The sequence below is a fragment of the Primulina huaijiensis genome, chromosome 15 (genome assembly GCF_012295235.1).
Source record: "Primulina huaijiensis isolate GDHJ02 chromosome 15, ASM1229523v2, whole genome shotgun sequence".
Taxonomy (NCBI): Eukaryota; Viridiplantae; Streptophyta; class Magnoliopsida; order Lamiales; family Gesneriaceae; genus Primulina; species Primulina huaijiensis.
The window spans coordinates 23218528-23232947 of record NC_133320.1 but is presented as its reverse complement, the minus strand read 5'-3'; the positions used below and the strand labels follow the sequence as shown (position 1 = coordinate 23232947).

Sequence of the window (14420 nt, the reverse complement as noted above, 5' to 3'; positions counted from 1 at the left end):
CTGAAACAAAATCAACCAAAGGACGACTGTATTGTATATTTATGCTAAAAATTGTGGATATTTTCGTTGATGTGTCCTGTAAAGTGTAATTGGTGTTGTCAGAGATTATGGCGAGGTAGAGTCTAAGATGGGCAGTAGGCAGCCATCAGCTTCAATGCCAAGCCTATCAACCGAAAGCTCAGGCGGGTTCGGATTCAAGAAAACTCAAATTCCAAAACTGGATATGAGGCGGGGATTACGATTCCCGTCCTGCACCCCTGAATTATATATGTGTGTGTACTATTGGAGTAAGGTGAATATATCATCTGTCGGATGGAGATTCTCCAAGTAAAAATTCGAGGATAAGGGTGGGGATGAAAACTAAGTCCCGAAGAGACGAAGATGGGAGGAAATCTCGATTATAAAAAAAGCAGAAATTGAGGCGAAGATGGAGACGAGTTTTGGATTCGAAAGCAGAGATGGGGAAGGCATCTCCATCCCATTGTCATCCCTATATTCATGTTTTACATATCTGTAATCAGTGGGTTATTCACTCAAAAACATTTGATTAAGGTCTTACATGAACAATGTGAGCAGTATAGTCCATTTCAAAATTCCATCTCGAATCTCATTTGAGATATTAGATTCCATGAAAGTGAAACGGGTTAATAATTATGTAGCAAAATCGTATCTGATTTACATAAATCTGAAAACAAAATTTATTCTCGTCTCTCGAAAAATATGTACCTGGAACCATGTTTATTGTACTGTGATTTGCATTGTCAATAGAATGTTAAAGTCATACACAGCAGTTTCATTCTTCCTACGAAAATATATGTTCCTAAAAGGTTCGAGTGCGACCTCATTCAATTCAAATCACAAATGTGCATGTAACAAGAGATATAACTGGCAAAACCCTAATAACTAATGTGGCTTAAGTCAGTACTTGCTTTTGTGTATTTCATAAACCAACCGAAGACAGACAAGATCATGAGCCACACAACCTTACAAAGTTTTTGACAAAACTCTACGTTGTCAATTCATCTTTCACGTGAACAAAAAAAAAAAAAAAGAACTACCAAATTTCGATTTAAAAAATTTTAAAAATAAAAAAATGGTAGATTTTTTAACTTTGAAATTTTATTTGAATAACAAACATGTTCAATTATTCCATACGCAAGAATCATGGATATCTTAACCAGGATAACCATTTTAGCTAAAATATCAACAATCCACTAGTAACACATAAAAACAGAGGTATTTTTATGGATTTTTTTCAGAGCAGAAAGAAATATATATATTTTCTTGAAAAATATCGTTCAAAATAATAAAAAAAAAGAAAAGGTATTGAAAGACTAGTTGTTTTCATATAATAAAATGTTAGGAATTTTTAGCAAACAACGTCTCATACGAGTTTTTATTTTAATGAGAAAGTCTATCGTGAGACAGTATCACAAATCTATATTCGTGTCGATCTGATCTATATTAACTGTGAATATTAATATTTTTAGCATAAAAATTAAAAAATTTTCATAAAATTGGATTAAATATTCGTCTCACAAAATTGACCTATTAGACAATCTAATAAGATTTTTTGCGAATGTTTTATCTTCCAAGCTTGGTGTCCTGAGTATAGTTTTATATTTAAGACAAAATACAAAGTTCCCCTTACGCATTCATGCTTTATTGATAAAATTCATTATCAAACAGGATTTGTAAAAGTTTTTTATTTAGAATGATTATATTGTAATCAGGATCATTTCACTAAAATCATAAGCTTCAGCACTTCCATATCACAAAAGTACCGCAGTTTCATCACTCAAATTACCCCCTTTCTTAAAAATCGGCTAGTGATAGAAATACAAGGAATGAAACACAACTAGAGTTGTAAACACCCAACGAGTTCGAGACACCAAAAGCATAACACATATAAATTGCAGGAAAACATTTGAAGTTCGATAACCCGTACTAACAATTACAAAGCAGCAACAGCGTCTTTTCATTCCTTGGAGCGCATCTTGGATCTCTAATTCGTTGGAACTTAGGACTCACGAATATAGATTGAAACTCAAGGCTATCCATACCTTCATAACATGGTTATCCCATAGCGTATTTCTGAGTCCAGCTCCTAGCAGTTGTCTCGTACTTGCTCCTGTCTATTTTGTACATATGAGCAATCTCAGGAACTAGAGGATCCTCGGGGTTTGGGTCCGTCAGCAAAGAACAGATGGAAAGCAACACCTGGAATTGGCAACAAATACAATTCAAATTCTTCAGCAACTAAATAAAGCATAAGCAAATGAAGTAATACGCTCAATTCAATCCTTGATTATCCTGGAAAAATTGAATAGAATTTGAGAGAGGCGCATATGAACCTTGGAAATAGTTAGAGCAGGGCTCCACTGATCCTTCAAGATGTCAAGGCAAATGCTTCCATTGCTGTTTATATTTGGGTGGAAAACTTTCGTCCTGAAAGCAACCTGCAAAATGTTATAAAGATGAATGCACAAGAAACATGAATAAGATTCTAAATCATTAAAATACAAAACTATAAAAGGCAGTGTTGTTTTTAAAGAAACAACAAAAGAAAACCGAACATAGGAAACATGACTAGCTAAGTAGCTATATGCAACACACCTTAGGAGGCTTGAAAGGGTAGTCCGGAGGAAAATTAATGGTGACTAGGAAAACCCCACCAGCGTACGGACTATCTGAGGGACCCATGATCGTAGCTTGCCACTGAAACATATCCTCCGCAACAGGACCTGATTTATACACAAATCAAGTGAAAAACAAGGCCGACGGTCTTTTCTACCTTTACCAGTTAAGAGTAGCTCATGAACTAACTAATAAAGACGAAGAAAGCTAAAGTTTGCAAACTTCATAAATGGATGAAGAATACAAGCTGGCGGGGGAGTAGTCACCAAACTCAGTCCTATTTCACTTCCAGAATGATTTTCCAAAACAAGCAAACACTTGATCCAATGGTACCCATGAATAGGGATGTCAATAGGGCGGGTTTGCCAAACCCGATACCCGCCCCATGAAAAAACATAGACCCATTACCCGTCCTACCCTGTTTAAATATGCTTTAGAGCCGCCACACCCCGAACCCGAAACGGGGCTGGTTGGACCCGTCATACCCACCAGACCCACACACATATCTCATGAAAAAGGCTAATAAGACTCTGATAAAAAATAATAATAATAATAAAAGGTTAATAAGACTCTGATAGATCCCATTTGAAACCAGATACAAGATTCTAAACGCAAAACACTCCGGACAACAGCCACACACATATTTCAACAAAAGCTAAGAAAAAAAGGTGGGGGTGAAAGTAGAGATGGCGGCTTCAAAGCACGACTCGGCGTTTTCGTGTAGGGAAAAAATAATGTAAGACTACGATTGGCGACGGAAATCAAACCCCCAAAGCTAACAGTATCATGTTCCAAAGCTGCACTACGATCAGCGACGGAAATATGGAGGTAAAAATCGCGCTGTAACTTGGAATATTGGTACCAAAATTGAGCTAGAAGCTCCTCTCAGATTTTCCAACCCTTTTCATGCTTCATTTTACAACATTAAATCACTTCTCCAAAATTCCACAGGAAAAATCACGAACATTTAGCAAAATCAGCAACGAATGAAATATATTGCACGGAAGATAAATATCAAATGCCAACAAAGGCTTGAACTTTTACATAAGCACATGAGACAAATCTTTATTTTTTATTAAAAAAAACCAAGATACAAAAAAAAAACCAAAATTAGACCTCTTTCCTCAGCTGCAAAAATTATTTTGCAATAATAGCGAAATACCAGCACTACAAGAGGTAGGAGGATCCTTCTGAAGATCCTTGAGCTCCTTCAGGATCCGCTTCGAGGCCATAGCGACTTACACCTATCAAATAACCCAAAAACAAAAGAAATACTAATCCGTTAAAAAAAACACTTGGCTCACCAAAAATTACACAATTGAAAAGAAAACAAAAAATGGAGAAAGCGTTTTGATAGGGTACCTGAGAAAACAGAAACAAATTGGATCCCCGTGCTTGGCACCCTGCTGAGGGGAATTGAAGGGAACTTTGCAGACGCTATGGATTGAACCTTAAATATTGGTGAATATTGATTAAGCAATTAATATATATTTTTTTAGAATAATATTTTACAATTTTCCTTTTTTAAAAAAATATTAAAATCACAAGTTATAATAATCTCGGCGCTTTGAATAGTTAAATGGAGGCTTCTTTTTTTTTTTAAAAAAAAAAGAACCTTAAATTGTATTTCAAATTTTTAACGAAACATGTAAAATTTTTATTTTTTAAAATACTAATATTAATTTGTACACGCAGTTAAATAAATAATATTATGATTATTAAAAAAATCGAATACTAATAACACGATACCAAATAAATAATATGAAATAAATTAACAATAATAACACCAAAAAATATTTAAAATAAAGGCATATACAAAATTAAAAACAATAATAAAAGTTACATTCCATTATCTATTCAAATTGATATTTTGTTACATTTCAACAACTCTCCCAAAAACGAATGTCGTAGCATTCTTTTTCTTTCTTTATTTATTTTTTTTTTTTTTTAAAAAAAACAAAGATCGTAGGCGTAGCATTCCATATTTTCTTTTTTTAGAACAAAATTAGACACCACCTTTTACTTTCATATACAATTTTACTCAATTTAATTAATGCTAAATTAAATTACAAAGTTTAATTTTACTACATGAAACCAAGCATAGCATCACTTATCATAGTCAAACAAAGATAAAATTATAATCGATCATTTAATTATACTGCATACAAACAAACAAACAAACAATTCTTATCTTTAATNATATATGGAGTGTGACACTATCACCACTAGGTCCCATAGCAATGGGGAAGAAAACAAGAAAGACGTAATAATTGCACAAAATTTTCATTTACGCCAATGTATAAAAAAAATGAATAGATTAAGCACAGATATGACCCAACACTTGTTTCGTGCACTCCATGTCTAATAATCTCTAAACTATGAACAACATATTTCCGAGTGTCTCATAAAAAAAAAGCCTATTTTCAGAGTTGCCACTATCCTGGCCCCTGGCTCGGAAAAGAACAGTTTTCGCCAGTTAAAAGAAGAGATGTATTACTATCATATTGAAAAGTTGGCGGAAATTTCAACAGCAACACATCATACACCAGAACATATCGAACCTGAAAATCATATGACATTTTTCGAGTTATACACTGTGATAAAAAAAAAATCAGATGTCTTATAGAGAGAGACCTGTGGACCAAGCTGAGCAGCAAAATTTCCTCTCGTCAATATGCTGGACATCAACCCCGATAAACCAGGAACCAACACTAACATCATCATGGGCATATGAATGAAGAATCGACCTGACATTAAGAGGAAAAAAAACGTCAAATCCCACCTATCAACGGGCGAAATCAAACCTCCTGCCATGACATTTACCTGTTGATTGAAATGAACCTGGCCAAAGCATGAGATATCACAAACATCTCACCAGAGGCATGACGGAAGTAACTGTTCATGTAAAAATAATTTGTTAAGGTCAGAGTACATGTTTAGCGTGAGAAGTATTTTTAAATAGCTACTTTCTGAACGACTAAACAATCATTTCATTCACGTCGTAGGGTGACAAGGGACTCTTTCTTTCAAGGGTGAGAGTAAGTACGACTTCATTGCTATACTTTTTTAGCCATAAATAGAGAAATTTATGTTGGCAAAGTAAATTTCATAATGGTAAACTGGATAGAAGATTCTTAAACTAAATACTAACGTTTTTCCATCTCCAAATTTCCACCAGTCTGGTTCAAACCATTTGTGGCCCCTGCATAGTTATAGCAAAGAAATATTTCACAGCAGTCATTCATATCAGATGATATCAAGACATCAACAGCTAACTTTCAAAGTAAGTCACTGTAGAGTCAAAGTTTTGTCACACTTACTGTACATTGAAAACTTCTCCAGATTTCATACACCCAATATATACACGAGGCTTGTCAAGATGCGAGGCAAGGATATGCCCCAGGGCATCTGTGAAAAAGGTAAATAAAGCATTTTGTGACCTCTAAAAAATGCTTACATAGATTTACTACCACTTTTAGATTCATTCGTAAAGAAAAACAAGGAATTAGTAGAAGAAACTTCGATATAATTACTTTTTATATTAAAAAACATAGAAATTTGAAATTCTCATGGGAAAAAAGGATTGGAATCTGTACTTACCAACATTTACATACACATCATCATTGACTTTTGCATAAAAGCTAGCATCCCAACTTTCTGCAGCATGTGAGAAAAATAATTTTGTCTTGTTTGGTAATTCTTCAGGCGCCTCTACATGGTTTTCCTAATTGAAAGTTTGAAATATGAGTTACCAGAGAGTGTTAGTCCAAGCTTATGCCAACTGTTATAAAAGTTTGCAGCATGAATGCAACATGTATATTGAATTCATATTTAAAAAATAGCATTATAATAAGTTTGCACTCATTTGATTTCCATCTTGGCTATAAGAGAACTATATTGAACAAATGATGAGGCAAGAACAAAAAACCCGAGTAAAATAAATGGAGCAAACTGACATACAAGGATAAAAATATCATTAGTGTGCTTGTTTTCATTATCGATACTCCTGTCCAAGTTGTCTCCTCGATTGGAACTGAGAATTAACATTAGTGAAATCCAAATGAGTGCAACACCAATCTAGTGCATATACAAATGCTGAAAGGAGGTCAGAGCAGAAAAGCATACCTTCTCCCGATGACAAATCGAACAATGACACCCTTTTGATCCTCCATTTTTTTCAAAGAAGTACCTATATACACATATATAAACAATGTAACAGAAACATGATAGCACTTGCAACAGAAAACCAGTGCATACACTAAAAACAATTCATAGAGCGTAAACAGGATAAAGAAAATCAAAATAGGGAAAAGGTAGGATACTTCAAACTCTTTCACAGGTGAGATGCAACTTCCATTTGGATTAAACTAAAGTATCAAGAAAACAAAATAATAGAGCATGAGAAGTGCAAATATACCCGTTCCCATCCATGCCTGGCGTATTGCATCTCTTTTACTCCTGCGTCCAAATCCTGTAAGTATTCCTATAACAACAACTTTAGGAGTCCTCTTCGTTTCAGATAAATGCTTTGAAACAAATCCCTCCTGTCTGGCAGCAGCAAGTTCCATCTCCAAGTCCGACAACTTCTTCTGCTGTTCCCTAGTAGATGTGATTTTGATAAATTGTACATAATGGCAGAAGGATAAAATTTTGGACTAGCGAAAACGGACAAAAGAGGAAGATAAGGCCACCTGCATTGTATGATCCTCCATGAATCATCGACTGACATCACCGTTTTTTCCTGACAATACAACGAATGATCCTAAGCTGAAACCCTTAGAAATTATTCCCGGTCGTGCACATTTGACAGGGGAAAGCTATTGCAGGATTCACAGAATTTTGTATATCTTTTTAGGAAACAGAAATGAAAGTACATGAATCCATACAAAAAGTTACCACATTATAATTTAAGGTGTAATGCAAATTACCAGTTGAATATCATCGTGTATAATAGCATATTGCAGCCATATATTTTTAAGTTAACAAGTCCATAAAAACCTGATGTCGTGCGCATCAGATTTTTTCAGGCAATCAGTTGCTTATGTTTATACTTGACTTTACAAATTGTTCATGATTGTGTAACATTGCCTAAAAACAGACACATACAAAGTGATTACACATTGATTTACTTGACAATAGATATAGTTAACGATTGTAAAAAGTACACACAACAAGAAACGTAACTAGAATTAAAGCCCACCAATTAGAGACCATGAGATCATTAATAACGTTTTGCTGTCACTCTTATCAATAAAAACTATAGTGTTCCAGGAGTAATTTTTCACCTGACCAGTTATTCTATCAAGTTCTTTTGCTAAGTAAACCCTAATCTGTGCATCCTGCCACAATCTGCATAAAAATATACATTCTAGTTAAAATTAAAATAATAATAACAATAAATAAATAAGCGCTGGTGTGTTCATATCAAGCAAAACTAGCTCAGAAATCTGCAACTCCGTAATATTTGAGTTTTCAACTGATCACTACGCCTAAAACATACAATTACACCAATTACGTAGTAATAATAATAATAACTAAAAAAACAACAGGAAAAAAATCCAGGAAGAGAAATGAATGTATATGTTAACAAACCACGAAATAAGTGTGAAGATTCAATTTACCTGCCAGCAACGTACAAAGAAGCAACAGTTGCAAAAAAAGAGAGCAGCAGAGTCGAAATTGGGGATCGAACCGCCATTCCTCAGAATCGTACAATCGATCTCTTGATCGGTTATTGTTTAATTATCCGATGCGATTACTTATTCAACCCACCCAAATGATTAACTAATTAATCATTCAGACAACAATAACAATTTCTGAATTCGATCAGCAGAATTTCCACCGAGTCTCTCGATAATTTTATCTTAAAATTGAAACCAAAAACGGCGAAGGGAAAAGGGGGAACTTGAAGCTTGGCTGGCGTTGTTCGAGTCTTACGTTTTAAATATTATGGAAATTGTATGCTTCTTTTATAATACACTTCGGGCCCGGTTCGCTTTTATTCAGAGATTAAAGTTGATATTTTTACTCCCTTTTTTCTTTATTTTTTTAACGGAATCGAATTCATAATGGCACTGCGACCCCCAAACTTATTTAAGCCTTAAGGCAATCATATTCCTTCACTACCAAATATTTTTGAAAATATTAATTATATGATAATATATCTAGTAAATCTAAATCATATATTTCATGTTGAACATCACAAATTTGAATTTTTTAAAATCCTGAAAAATATATTCAATTAATTTTAAAAAAAAAACATATCAAATTTAGATTCATAATTCCTAACGTACACGTACAATTTTCAAAACATGACGCCTGGTTATCCTCATTGACCTCCAACCCCTCTTCACTTTCCCGCCGCTCTCCACCTCGCTCTTTGCCTACAAATTATTCTTCTCATCACTGTCTCCGCTCAGATCAGTTGACGTGCTCCCTCGCCACCTTTGCTCTCCCTCGATCTCTTTCAACTTCCATCCAGAAATATTAGTGTCCATGTCGAACAACCTAAACTCAGTTCTCACCCTTCTTGATATGCCAAATCCTCCGGGAAGGCCACATTTTCTTAATATTCAAAGCCCGCTGCTTCAGCTCATTCACGACTATGGTTGGGAAAATGTGCTAATATTCAAGCAACTATTTTGGAATTCAACCACACAATTAACACATGATTTGAGTTAGTAAAAAATGGTTGTTTAATTATGTAAGCAATGATGTTTTAATTTTTGTTTTTTTTTTTTATCTAAACTTCACTTATAAATACTCATCCATTATTAATTTCAAAATGACACCAAAAACACAAAATTCTCTAATCTACAATCATAAGTGTAGAAGTGAGATAAAGGATTTAGTGTGAGATTTCTTAAGGAGTGTTTATACTTGGAAAGAATAGGATTAGTGGAGAGAAAATGATTGTTAAAATATAGTGTTCTGAGTGAAATAATTTGTATTCTCAATTCTATTCTCTTCTTTGTTATTAATAAAGAAGAACATCTTTTTGAGAGGTTTAGAGTGCTAAATGCAAAGTTCAGTCCAAAGTACTCTCAAACTGAAAAACCACTCCGTACATTCAGGAAGAGCACATCTCGTGATTTGGACTTTGAAATGATTCAACATTTTAAAAATACTTTTATCAAATTGTTATTAAGTGATTTTTAAATATGACAAACGTTGATTAAAATTTCATAATTTTTGAACTTGTTTTTTTATGTAAGAATCTTTGAACTTGTTAGCAATCATTACTAAATCATAATAATCACGTTTGATAGAAACTTCATTCTCAAACGAGATTTTCAGTGTGCCTAGATTTCATCTAATATTGTTACATTAACAAAGCATAAAAAATGTTTGCTCCGAAGATGAATATATCTGGTGAGAGTGTTCCATAGATGATTGCAGGTTTGATATACGATTTATGAATCAGGTTTGATTCCTCTTGCTTGGTTGATAAACAAAAACCCGACGTAGGAAAAATTTCCCAGATAAAAAATTGTCTAATTAACCTATTTATTATATATGACATGATGGTACGTACCTAATCCATTTAATTCAACAACAGTAAAATCAATTCAATTAAGAGAAGCTTGAACAGTGAAGACCCAGAGGAACTAACCTGCGCCCGCACGCGGAGGATTGACATTGCCCCTACCTTGCATACGCACGCGCCTACTCAGTCATTTATTTTAGCCTTGGTGTTCTCCACCGATCTTTTTGTCCCTCCCCACCTCTCTATTTTTCCTCGTTTCGAGATTTTCCGGCACCCCCTTTAGTTCCCTTTGCGTCTAACGTGGGCGCTTGTGCTGTGCGGAACCACTTTTTCCTTGAGATTTCAGGGTAATTCATTCTTCTTCTTGGAATAGTATGATTCGGTGTGTTCTGTGGTGTTGCATCGATTTTATTATACATTTTTTTAAAAATTTTCCTGTGATTGCAGTTGCGTTATTGATTGATAGATAATTTGATTGTGTGTATTGGACGTGTTTATTTTTAAGCGTGTTTGGCCGCTTATTTCTGATTCTGTGCATGTGAAGACAATTAAGGCTTGAAAGAAATTGAATGAATCTATATTTAAACGTGATTGATTTTATGTCTGACAGTAATCTTCGGGTTCGATTTACTTTACCTTGGGAACTTTTGCATTGGCGGGGGCTTTGATTTCATTTCATTTTCTATGCATTCTTCAAGATTTTCTTGAGTTAAATCTGACAAACTACAGATATTTTGTGCTTTTTCTCGAGGGAGGGTGAATTTCCATTAAAAAAGTGCTTTTCTTTTTAATTTTCCGAGTTAGACAGACGTATGCTAATGTGTGTTCTTACCTTCTTTGTTTTTTTTAATCTCCTTATGAATCTGAACCTCTCTACAGTGGTTTTTGTTGGGAACAATGGAGGTTTCTCTTTTCAAATATTTTATTAAGAAAAAAATTGGAAACAGAATCATTGGGAGTGGACAGTGGAGTCTAAACAACAGAACTATTGAATGAATTTCTTTTGATCGTGTTTCTGAATATTATTCCTTTGGGTGACTAAGCTTTTCATGCTCATCTTCATGTGCAAGTTGTTGTTAATGATGTTTCAATTCATGCCACATATCTAATAAGTAATAACCACTAGACGACCATTAAATGAAGAAATCCATTGATTGTAAATGAGCCAATTGAAGCAAAAGATGATGGATTCTGAAAGTTTTGTATCGTTTTCTCTTACTACCTCTTTGTTTGTACACGACTCACTCTCTTGCTTGTTCTCATGCATAAACACACTTCATTCTGACAAATGTCTTCCTTGAGCTGCCTTCAGATCTTATTGGCTTTGGGACTTTGTCATTTAGTTTCGGCTCCCTTGAAAAATATGCCAAAAGTACTTGGTTCTGTCATGTCATTTCAACTTCCGCACAGTACTATGTCGAGTTAATTTTTATAGAAATATATGAATTCATATCTTCTAATTTGAGTATTTCAAGCTTCGGCAGACATTATATGGAGTTGATGTTCTTGTTTCGAAGCTACTTTATTCTTTTCACTAGATTGATTATCAAATTGTGTCAGTTTTAGTACGGAAAACTTTGTTTGTAATCATGGATTCTAATGTCTTGAAACAGGATGACAGTTGGGAGTCTGGGTCCTCGACATATTTAAATAATCCTTACTTAATGTTTTCTTGTCTCTTGTGACTTGTTCAAATAGTATTCTTCGCTCTTCAAATGGATCGCCAGGACACTTCAGGTTTTGTTAGTGGTGGTTGCTTCCTCATAAGGAACTATATAGTTTGATATTTAACTTTTAGATTTTCTTTATCTATTCTTTTCTTATCCCCCAGTCTTCTCTCGCTTATAACTCAGAAGTCCAGTAAATCTTTCTTTTTTTCATTTTAATTGGATTTAAGTTCGATTGGCCAAGTTGTAAGTTCAGTGCATGGATGGTATCCCTGTCTATACCACTCTTCCTTCTGCATCAAAAGATTTGGAACGAGTTTTACCTCACACAGCTGTCTCTGCTGTACATGTTGATTCACCTGGTGTGTCAAGTTCTTTATTTTCGGGTGGATGTAAGAGAAAATGTTATGATGTTAATGGACATATAAATTGGAGAGATGGGTCTCCTCTGGCTCTTGGGTTGGGGCTTTCATCAATTTCCTGCACTACCACATGCTCAGGGAAAGAATGGGAAGAGGAGTCTTCTATAGATCTTGGTCTAAGCATTAATCTCAACACAGGAGATGAAAGGCTACACAATTCAAACAGGCGTTCCACTGGCACTTTGATTTCATTTGCGACAAGGAAGCCCACTTTAGACCTTCAGTTGAGCCTATCCACCAGACCCTCTGAATCTGATGTTACCACTCTCAATCATGGATTAATTTCTTATCCGAGTAATTTCGAGCCTCCAGCTTTAACTTCAACAGTCCAACTAGTGGATGAAGGATCAACTTCATCCCGGTGGAAAATTGGTCCTCTTGTTCCCCCATTGCAAAATTTTGAGAGTTCTACCCTTTCTTACCTAGATCATGGTGGTGTCAATTCTAATTTTGTACTTCCAAAATTTTTGTCATCTGCAGTGCCATCAAGCTTAGTTGGCACTGCTTCTGATCTACCTGATCAACAACACAAAAAGAGCGTGAAAAGCTGCAGGTTTGAAGGATGCACTAGAGGTGCAAGAGGTGTTTCTGGTCTTTGTATCTCCCATGGTGGTGGCAGGAGGTGTCAGAGGTTCGGGTGTCAAAAGGGAGCTGAAGGCAAAACTGCTTTTTGCAAGGCACATGGAGGTGGTCGTCGCTGCCAGCATCTTGGATGTACCAAAAGTGCTGAAGGCCGCACTGAGTACTGTATTAGTCATGGTGGTGGTAGGCGGTGCAATCATGAGAATTGCAGCCGTGCAGCAAGAGGTAAGTCAGGGTTGTGTATTCGTCATGGGGGTGGCAAAAGGTGCAAGATGGAAAATTGCTCGAAGAGTGCTGAGGGTATCTCTGGACTCTGCATATCCCATGGAGGTGGCCGTCGTTGCCAATACCCGGACTGTAAAAAGGGTGCTCAAGGGAGTACCATGTTTTGTAAAGCTCACGGCGGTGGCAGAAGATGCACATCTCTTGGGTGCACAAAAGGTGCAGAAGGCAGCACTCCATACTGTAAAGGCCATGGTGGTGGGAAAAGATGTACATTGCAAGGATGCACCAAAAGTGTGCATGGGGGAACTTTATTTTGTGTTCGACATGGTGGGGGCAAGAGATGTGCTGTTCCTGAATGTAGCAAGAGTGCTAGAGGGCGCACAGATTATTGTGTCCGCCATGGTGGCGGAAGAAGGTGCCAGTTTGAAGATTGCCCGAAGAGTGCCCAAGGGAGCACAGATTTTTGCAAGACACATGGTGGAGGAAGACGATGTTCTTGGGGACAATTGGGTCCAGATCTTGGTCGTCCATGTATGGTTCCATGCGATAAATTAGCTAAGGGAAAATCTGGCCTTTGTGCTACCCACAGTGCTCAATTTCCTAATAAACCAATTAAAGAAAGCTTTGGAACAGTGTCGACAACTAACGACACACATTCCGCAACATCTACACAAATGAAAGGCATTTCTTCCGCTCGAGACGTTCTTTCTTACACTTTCACCCTGCTGGACCATGGACAGTTGATCCCTCCCCCAAATATGCCGAGCCAGAATTTCACCTTTGGAAATGCTTGCTTGAATCATCTCACTCTTCCTGAGGGCAGAGTGCATGGAGGTACCTTGATGGCAATGCTTAGGGGTGGTACAAGCAACAATAATCAAGAAATTAGTGGTGGAGCTGAGCCAGGAGATCCCCTATCCTATAACTCATAGTTGAGCGCAAGCAAATTTTCTTGGTTTCAGTCGACTAGTTTGCTTTGTGTTTGCATGGAGGTCTGAGCATGGTGGATAAAATTATTATTTCTTGTTACAGTGTCAGATAATGTATGTGTTTGCGTGCGTCGTAAGTGTCCAAGTTAAAATGTGTGGTATTGGGATTTCTACAGTGTCAGATTTAGTTAGATATGAATGTTAATTTGTAAATATTATTATATTTATTTGAACTGTAGTTTACTTGATTTGCTTTTGGTCGTTCCCTCTAGTTTTCGACTTTTTATGTTAGGTTGTGTGATATGAACTCGTGGGTTAGTTAATACAAAGCAAACTATATCTTCCATGGTGCCATAGAATTACAAATAGTCAAGGGAAAGGACAACAAAAATTGGGTAAAATTTTCGGTGTTTCAGTTGATCTCTCTCGCGTTTCTTAATTTCATTATGTAATTTTTCGATGAATCCTTTCT

At 35.8% G+C, this 14420-nt stretch overlaps 3 protein-coding genes across 5 annotated transcripts; 1 reads left to right on the top strand and 2 right to left on the bottom strand.

Annotated features, from left to right (window-relative positions):
• Nucleotides 1-1744: 1744 nt before the first annotated feature.
• LOC140958591 (ubiquitin-conjugating enzyme E2-17 kDa-like) lies at nucleotides 1745-4097 on the bottom strand. The gene is made up of 5 exons (XM_073416095.1): nucleotides 4000-4097; nucleotides 3800-3881; nucleotides 2617-2744; nucleotides 2355-2459; nucleotides 1745-2220 (listed from the first exon to the last, which is right to left on the bottom strand). The coding sequence occupies exons 2-5, from the start codon at nucleotides 3867-3869 to the stop codon at nucleotides 2077-2079; spliced, it is 447 nt and encodes a 148-aa protein (XP_073272196.1). The 5' UTR covers nucleotides 3870-3881; nucleotides 4000-4097; the 3' UTR covers nucleotides 1745-2076.
• Nucleotides 4098-4989: 892 nt separating this feature from the next.
• LOC140958262 (hydroxyproline O-galactosyltransferase HPGT1-like) lies at nucleotides 4990-8566 on the bottom strand. 3 transcript variants are annotated; one of them, XM_073415644.1, is made up of 12 exons: nucleotides 8259-8566; nucleotides 7923-7986; nucleotides 7329-7378; nucleotides 7055-7236; nucleotides 6763-6826; nucleotides 6598-6670; nucleotides 6238-6361; nucleotides 5958-6045; nucleotides 5789-5839; nucleotides 5461-5532; nucleotides 5272-5384; nucleotides 4990-5198 (listed from the first exon to the last, which is right to left on the bottom strand). In XM_073415644.1, the coding sequence occupies exons 1-12, from the start codon at nucleotides 8333-8335 to the stop codon at nucleotides 5176-5178; spliced, it is 981 nt and encodes a 326-aa protein (XP_073271745.1). In that variant the 5' UTR covers nucleotides 8336-8566; the 3' UTR covers nucleotides 4990-5175. The 3 variants fall into 3 exon arrangements, with proteins under 3 accessions (XP_073271745.1, XP_073271746.1, XP_073271747.1); XM_073415645.1 differs by having other exon boundaries at nucleotides 7055-7229; XM_073415646.1 differs by having other exon boundaries at nucleotides 7055-7226.
• A 1639-nt stretch (nucleotides 8567-10205) lies between these two features.
• On the top strand, nucleotides 10206-14196 carry LOC140958261 (uncharacterized). Its single transcript, XM_073415643.1, has 2 exons — nucleotides 10206-10470; nucleotides 11737-14196. Exon 2 carries the CDS (start codon nucleotides 12050-12052, stop codon nucleotides 13949-13951), a length of 1902 nt encoding a protein of 633 aa, XP_073271744.1. The 5' UTR covers nucleotides 10206-10470; nucleotides 11737-12049; the 3' UTR covers nucleotides 13952-14196.
• Nucleotides 14197-14420: the final 224 nt, after the last annotated feature.